Here is an 8,442-nt window from a genome sequence, read left to right as displayed (position 1 = left end):
TACTTCAGTAAAATATTTTTGTGAGTTTAGTATCCTCAATTGCAATAACAGTACTACATAACCTCCTCGTTTGGTCATATAAATTATCTCATCTCATCTTATCTCATTTAATCATTATAATTTTTCTAAACTCTCACATAAAATATAATAAAGAATTCAATTTTTTGAAATCTCAAAATAAAAATAATATCATAAAATTATATTTAATAATATTTTATTCAACATTCATCTCATCTCATCTGTGTAAATAAACAAGACCTCATGAGCAGGAAAATTATTAGGTATTTTTTCAACTTCCTATTGGTTTTGATAAGAATCAAAACCATATTTTCAGACGTAGGTGAGGGAATCAATTCAAAAGGAAAAAAAAGTATAAATCATAAAAAACCACGTCCAAAAAAAATTCATAAAAAGCAAATTCTTGATCTAATAGGTAGATAAAAGGACAAGACGTGTAGAATAATTGTTGAAAGTGAACCCCACAGCCTCTCAACTCTCTCCATCATGATCAACTCGTCCATACATGATATACCTCTCACAGTCTTGCTCTTTCCTTTCATATAGCATAGTAACAGCTAGCTAGGTGAGTCTCGTGCCCATATTACCTAGCCTTCTCCCAAGCAAATCTGGGGCAAATTAAACTTGGAAGCTAGCGTTGTTTACTTTTGAAGCCGAAATCAGAAAAAAAAATTTCTTCTTCATTGAGGTGAGTTTAATTAATCGCCCCTTTATATCGTATTTGTATATGATTTTTTTTTTTTTTTTTCCTGTGAAATAGATCATGTAGGCTATACATATACCAGCTTATATATATGTCGAAAACATGATCATGCAGATAATAATATACCCACATCTTGTACATCATGCATATGGTTCTCTAGTCATGATCACTTGTTAAATTACAGATCTAGGGAGCCATGGAGCTTCAATATTCCTGTCGAACACATGATGATCCCTGGTTGTTCATCAATGAATTGGGTGGAGAATGGTGTCTATTGTGCGACGAAACAGCATTTGGTCCCGGTTACGGTTGCGAAGAGTGCGTTTCATACATGCATAAATCATGTGCCGAATTACCCCAAGAGTTGCAGCACCCTTCTCACCCCAAACATCCTCTACATCTTATCCTGCTTCAAATACCGCCGAATGAATGTGATGGTTGCAGAGAAAAAAAAATCACCTCCAAATACAATTGTCCTGATTGTGAGCTTAATCTTTGTGTTAAATGTATTTCTCTACCACTCACCCAAAACACTCACCTTCACGACCACCCATTGACCCTTGCACACAAGTTGACGACCTCATTCATTTGTGATGATTGCGGGAAGGAAGGGAAGGGCATGTTTTATTTTTGTGCCCAATGTTCATTCTTAGTTCACCTACATTGTATTTCCTTACCATTGATTCGACCACAGCTTATTATAGAAGCTGAAATTCACAACCATCCATTAACTCTGGTTCCGAAATCTACCTCTTTCATTTGTGATGCTTGTGGGAAGGAAGGTGGGGGCAGGTTTTACTTTTGTGCCACTTGTTTTTTTATTTCCCACCTAGATTGTGCTTTTTTACCTTCCATTGTCAAAGTTATACGTCACAACCACCCTCTCGACCTCACCTACTCTCTTTCTACTAATCGATCCGGCCGTAAAGTTTGCAAGCTATGTGTTAGCAAAGATGACTTGGACCATGGGGTCTATTATTGCTCGAGTTGTGATTTTGTTGCCCATCTTCACTGTGCTACAAGCAAGGAAGATAGAGATGAAACATTTGTTCCAAAGTCTATATATGAAGAATCTATTGAGTCATCATCAGGTATTATGGAACGTGAAGATCTTGGGCTTGATGAACCCATGGACTCGTTAGCATTTGTTGTCAAAAAGAATAAAGTGGGAGTAGTGGGAAGTGAAATAGCAGAAGAAATCAAACATTTCAGTCATGAGCATGACTTAAAGCTCACTGACAGGCTTGGGATCAACAAAAACTGTAATGCATGTATGCGGTCTATCTTTCCTCCATTTTATACTTGTGCTCAGTGTGGATTCTTTCTTCACAAAGCTTGTGTTGAATTACCAAGAAAAATTCGACACCCACTTCACCAACACCCTCTCATCCTCTACCCAAAAACAGCTACTATAGGTTTGTTTATATGTAAAACCTGTTTTCGTCTTTGTAGTGGCTTCACTTATAATTGTAAAAAATGCGAGTTTGGCATTGATGTCCAATGTAGTTTAATCCCAGACACCATTACACATGCTAGTCACGAACATCAACTTATTCTTTCTAGATCATCGGATGCTAAAAAGTGCAGTTGTTGTGATTCGGACAAAGGATTCAAATTCTGTTGTGCTGATTGCGAATTCACTTTGGACTTCGAATGTTTAACACTACCGCAAACGATAAAGTACGAACAACATGAACATCCCTTCACACTCTGTTATAGTCCAGAAGATGAATCCGGTGAATATTACTGTGATATTTGTGAAGAAGAACGAGATTCGAAGCGTTGGTACTACTATTGTGCAGACTGCATTTATCCTGCTCATCCAGATTGCATTCTCGGGAAGTTCCTAAATTCTCCAAGTTTGAATTCCTTAATGTTACTTCAGGTATCCACATGACCAACATCCCTTGCTTTGGTCCTATTATTTTAAAAAGTACTTAGGCTTATGAGTTTGCCAAAGTGTAATTTCAGTTTTTAAGATTTTTGTATCGACTTTCTTTTTTAATAGAAATTATGTTCTTATAAGCTAGTTTCCTTGTTATGTAATTATTTAGAGATTAATTTTTCCTTTTTCCAAATGAAAATGAAATGTTATTGGATTTAAGTTGTGTTAATTTTATATGAACAGAAGAGACATGCAATCAGATAAAAAGAAACATAGTGACACAAAAAAAGAGAAATAGACGTTTGCTTCGTCCTTCGGTTACGTACAAAATCTCTTCTTAGGTTTTCAGTTGGTTGGAAAATAAAAATTTCCGATATCTTAATTTATTTATTTATTTATTTTGTTGTTTACTTTACTACTTGAGTTGTCAAGAATTTATTATTAGAGTTTTGCTACTCATCGTCCCGGCACACCACACTTATTTTTATTTATTTATTTTTTAATTTTTTTTTATTTTATTCTTCTTAAACTAATTAATTTTTCTACTCGTAATCAATATATCACACATTTGATAAGAGAAAAGAATTAAAAAAATAAAAATAAGTGTGATATATATAGTGTGTACTGTATAAAGATGATGAGTAAAATTTTTCTTATGATTATTGTTCAATTCTGATTAAAACTTGACAAGGCAGTTGCCACGTGGCAACATCAAAATACCATGTCAACAACAAAATTAAAATATAATATTAAATATTTTCAAAATAGAAGATTAATTAAAAAAAGGGAAATTATTACTTAAAAACAAAAACTTCGAAAACACTTAAAAGAATAATTCTATTTGCAAGTGAAAACTAATAATTCTTTAAAAATAAAATAATTCTTATAAAGTTGAATATAGAAGAAAGAAGATGAATTTAAAATAAAAAACAAATTGTTTCAAACATTAATATAAAGTCTCAAAAAATATAAACGTTTAAATTTAGGAATGTTTAGCGTATGAACGGATGAAGTGACATCATTGGATGAGCTAGGATTAAGTTTCAGGCTGCAAACAATTCCGAATATAAACGAGTAATGTTATATATAGTTGTAGAATATGCAAGTGCCTTACAGTCGTTTTAAAAAAAGAGTAGAGTATGTTATAAAAAAATTAATTTCTTTTCATATAGATTCTATATTTATTCACTTTTTTAAAAGTGATTGCACGACACTTGACACTCATGACTGTAACTATAATTTCTCAAATTGATATGATACCATTTTTTGTGTTCAATTCTCATATTTTGAAATCATTTTATCTCTAAATTTATAAAATAATGTTTCATTCATGCAATTTATGCAACAAGATCGTATTTATACGCAATTAATTTTGCAAAAATATTGAAAAAAATAAAAGCAATCTCTCTCGATATATATATGTAAAATCTCTCTCAAATGTTTTTTTTTTTTTTTTCTTTCAAAGGATCCGCGATGCCTTATTAATTAGGATGGATCTTCACATTTATTAAAAGGAATCACTTCAAATTAATATTTATAAAAATCTTCAATGGTGATAATAAATACATTGTTTAGGTTATTTTGAGAGTTGTGATCTTATAACGTGATATTAAGTTATTAACTAGAGTACTAGAGGTCCTTAATTTAAACATTGATCCCATGTTTCATTTTATTTCAATCAAGAGAAATATGATTATTCATCCTAAAACAAGTCATCTTTAGTCACACTTATTGATATAAATATATATATATTTCATAGTTAATATATGTGTCACCTCCATGGCATTAGAGGTGGCATGGAGGCGACACATTGTTGTGATTTCATAGGAATAAATTAGATTTTTTCAAAAAAATATAAAAAACACTGTCTCCACATATGAGTTGTTGGGTTGATTATTTATTTATTTATTTATCTTTACCCTTTTTCGCTACTTTTAATTTTAAATTTGAGTAATGATACACTTACAACTCTTTTAACTTTTACAACTAATCTTCAAACAACTAATGAAATCATGTCATTCCATTAAAAATAAATTTTAATATTACAAAAATACTATCGATTTCATATAGAGTTATAAAACTAATTGTAAGGTTTAAACTTTATATTCGAAAGACTACAACAGAAGTGAAAGAGGTAGCCTTTGTATTTTAATGTCGTGATAGTTAAAAGATTTTGTTTACTTTCACAAAATTTTCATCTCATCTCATCTTTATTATTACAATTTTTTTTTAAATTCTCATATAAAATAAAATAAACAATTCAACTTTTTCTAATCTCAATACAAAAATAATATATTTCTAATAATATTTTATTCAACTCATCTCATGTCTGAAAACAAACGATAGATAAAAAAAATGATACTAATAGGTTTGAATTTTGGTTGACAATTATTTTAGAGCATTGCAACTCATCATCTTTACATACCATAAACCACACATTTTCTTAAAAAACAAGTTTTTAGTTTTATTCTTCTTAAAATAATTCAATTTTATTTGGTAAAAGAAAAAAATAAAAAATTATGATATGTGATGTGTGGAATGATGAATAGAATTTTTCGTAATCTTACAATCAAGCAAATGGTTCAATGTCACTGCATTAAAAATAAATTTAAATTATATAAAATTAGAATTCATTTTTACACAATTTTATTCGCTATCCTCTTATTAGAAATCGAATATTCTTCATTTTTATTTATTTAGTTACGGGATCCTTGTAATTATTATCATTCTTTTTTTATGGTATCAGGTTTAGGATCAGGATAAGAATCCTATTTCGATCTTTAAAATTTGTATCTTCTCAAAGCATTTTACAATTGAATCTAACCAAACTTTATTATTAATTTGGATTATTGATTATTTAACTTAGTTTTATGCTAAAATCTGAACAATTGTTATGATGTTTTCTTATATCATGTTGTAAAACAGTAAAGAAAACGATATTTTTTTAATTAATATATTATAGGTTAGGTTATAAAATTATTTTTATTATAAAATAAATTTAACTTATTATATAAATAACAATTTCTATATATAGTTATTTTTACGTATTTATTATACATTTAACTAATATGATTGACTGTATTATTTTTTTAAGATAAAATTATTTTAACCAATGATATTAGTAGAGTGTTCAAAGAGTATACAAAAGTGATTGTATGAAGTATTATATAAAATTATGTCAATGTTTAAGTTTATTTTAATTAAAAAAGAAGATAGATTTAGGTACAGTTTAAAGAGAAATGATATTTGCAATCGTGATTGTACAAACGTCGTCCAGTTTTTTTAAAGAAAATGAATTAATACGGAATCTACATGAAAAAAATTAACTTTTTAATCGTAGACTCTACTTTTTTTTAAAGCGATTGTGTAATATTTGTATATTTTATGATTGTATATAGTATTACTCCAATTTAAATAGTAAAATGAATTGTAATTTTAAAAAGTTAAATTTTTTTTGTTATATTTTATATAAAAAATTTTAAAAAAAATTAAAACGATAGAAAGAGGGTAGATAAATACGATAAAAAGTTAAAACACTTTTCGTGTCGGTGAAGGCAAGGCAGTTGACCAGCATAGAAAGCGCCGACGACAAAAACACACAGACAGATAACACGTATAAGTAAGCGGGAGCTGGAAGTGGACCCCATCTTCGAAGAACATGATACCAAATACAGTTCTTCTATATACCACCGGGGTTGCGCCCCCGGTGCGTCCTCGGCTGACGTGGTTACTGCCACGTCAGTTAACTTATTTATATATTAAAAAAAAAAAAAAAAAAAAAAAAAAAAAAAAAAAAAAACAACGGACGAAGCGGGAATTAAAATGAAATGGGTTTCCATTTTGAATTTCGCGTGGGTTTCATTTTTGTGCCTAAACCACTGCCGAGTTTGTTCTTCTCCTTGTCCGTAACACGCCGTCGTGGGACAGTCCACATCTTTGAGTCACAGTCGTCGTCGTGGGTGAGAGAGCTATTGGGTGGAGTCGTTGTTGCAGGGGAGAGAGCGATAAGGTATATTATCCTTAGATCCAGTAGCTAGATCTGCTAATTATTTTTGTTTGGGTTTCCATTTTCGTGCCTGAACAGGAATTTTTGATATATTTATGTGTTAGCTTGCACAAAATTACTTTGTCCATATGTTATGTCCTTGTTCTTCACGAGGTACCTCACTGTCTGCACTTTGAAACTTTGGCGCTCCGAGACATTTGTGCAATAGAACTCCTTTGTAAGGTCTTTGTCTTTTAGATATGGTAATTTTGGTGTACCGTATGTCTTGCTAGTAGAGAAGTGCTACTGAGCCCCGTACGTACTGACCCTTTCGAAAATCCTTTGCATATTGAAGTACTTTCTGTTTATGGATCTCTTTCTGCATCTAGTGCACCACGGGGGCTCATGTTCACATCAAATATATTACCAACTAACCCAAGTTTGTCAATGTCTAAAATATCAACAAGAGTGCTTTTTACATTCTAGATCTGGACTAACATTTGTTGAATTTATTTGTCTCATGTTGAGTGTCTGCAAACTGCAGCTTTGAACTCCATGATTGTTTGGACCAAAGTTGATAGGGATTGATAATTTCACATACAATTTTATGTATGCAGGGTACACACCCTTGGGCATTAAAATCAAATTTTTATAAAAGAATAGGGTTGCTTGAAATGATTTATTTGGTTTTACATAATATCTGAAGGCAAACCCAAAATTAGAGAGCTTGGTTCATTAAAACATTTCATTTCGTGTGGCATTTCTAAATATCCTGTTTTGCTTGGAAGTGACACTCCAACTGATTGCAGCCTAAAAGTTACTTAAAGCACATTTGTAAGTTGTAAATGGTGATTAGGAATTTATGGGATGGGGTAGATATTAGATTCCAAAAATTCAACACTCAAAAAAATTAACTTGAATGAAAATTTGCATTAAACCTATGTACTGTTCAAATTTGAGAAATTTTACGAGTTAATTAAAAATTATCAATCAACATTGCTTCTCACATTGCTTCTAATTTATTATTGTGGTTATAATACTCCTATATTTATTTGAAGGAATATCTATATCTGCTGTATTTCTTTGCTCCCTTATTTGCATTTTTACTCTTTAGATCCAGTATTTGCATTTGGCTCCCTCTCAGCATGGGAAATGGGAAAGAACACGCATCTACATTAACACCATGTAACTCAAATCCCCTATCCGCGGTATGTTCTATAGTTTAATTTATCATTAACATTAAGATGTGTTGAGTTGATATATATTTCCAAAATTATTCAATAACTTTATCCAATATGATGTAGGACATACCATCAACCTGTCCAGAAAGCCCAAATTACATGCACCCTTACTATGGAGAAGTGCCTGCGTGGTCACCGGGATTTATGCCAAATGCTGGTTACCCATTTCCACATAACACGGAAACTCCAATTGAAGTGCCATGTACATCCTCTGCAGTTGAAGAAATTAATGAGCATAGACCAAATCCACAAGAATGGGATGGATGGATCACAACTGCATGAATGATTTTTGTGGCTTGAATGGGTTTTTGTCTACTTTTAATGTATTTTTTAAGACTTTAATGTATTTTTTTGGAATTTAATGTTATTTATGTTGCTTGTATGTAATCCAGAGATTTTTTTATGGATTTAAGGAATTTATTTGTGGATTTAATGGATTTTTGGTGGATTTGTGGATTTAATGGATTTTCATCTGCAAGCTAATGACATGACATCATAATTTTGTGCCTTTGGAAGTGACTTGTTTGTTTCAGCTCAGGAAGTGAATCAGGCATTACTAATTTCATATGCATATCATCAGGAAGCAATTGTTGAAAAATGCAATATTTCA

The 8,442-nt window shown here is 31.0% G+C and overlaps 2 protein-coding genes across 2 annotated transcripts; both read left to right on the top strand.

Moving 5' to 3' along the window:
* Window positions 1-474: 474 nt before the first annotated feature.
* LOC122317309 lies at window positions 475-2,828 on the top strand. The gene is made up of 2 exons (XM_043134315.1): window positions 475-706; window positions 906-2,828. Exon 2 carries the CDS (start codon window positions 918-920, stop codon window positions 2,616-2,618), a length of 1,701 nt encoding a protein of 566 aa, XP_042990249.1. The 5' UTR covers window positions 475-706; window positions 906-917; the 3' UTR covers window positions 2,619-2,828.
* Window positions 2,829-6,418: 3,590 nt separating this feature from the next.
* Window positions 6,419-8,315, top strand: LOC122317311. Its single transcript, XM_043134320.1, has 3 exons — window positions 6,419-6,615; window positions 7,706-7,799; window positions 7,896-8,315. The coding sequence occupies exons 1-3, from the start codon at window positions 6,434-6,436 to the stop codon at window positions 8,112-8,114; spliced, it is 495 nt and encodes a 164-aa protein (XP_042990254.1). The 5' UTR covers window positions 6,419-6,433; the 3' UTR covers window positions 8,115-8,315.
* Window positions 8,316-8,442: the final 127 nt, after the last annotated feature.

Source organism: Carya illinoinensis, chromosome 7 (genome assembly GCF_018687715.1).
Source record: "Carya illinoinensis cultivar Pawnee chromosome 7, C.illinoinensisPawnee_v1, whole genome shotgun sequence".
In the NCBI taxonomy this organism is placed as follows: Eukaryota; Viridiplantae; Streptophyta; class Magnoliopsida; order Fagales; family Juglandaceae; genus Carya; species Carya illinoinensis.
Note: the sequence above shows the minus strand (reverse complement) of the source record. Positions and strands in the feature narration are given on the sequence as shown.

What these genes read in the sequence shown, in the direction of transcription:
- LOC122317309 (XM_043134315.1), top strand. Translation starts at nt 918, where the DNA reads ATGGAGCTTCAATATTCCTGTCGAACACATGATGATCCCTGGTTGTTC.
- LOC122317311 (XM_043134320.1), top strand. Translation starts at nt 6,434, where the DNA reads ATGGGTTTCCATTTTGAATTTCGCGTGGGTTTCATTTTTGTGCCTAAA. An exon ending in GCAGGGGAGAGAGCGATAAG is followed by an intron (nt 6,616 to 7,705) that starts GTATATTATCCT and finishes TTTACTCTTTAG; the next exon opens with ATCCAGTATTTGCATTTGGC. An exon ending in ACTCAAATCCCCTATCCGCG is followed by an intron (nt 7,800 to 7,895) that starts GTATGTTCTATA and finishes AATATGATGTAG; the next exon opens with GACATACCATCAACCTGTCC.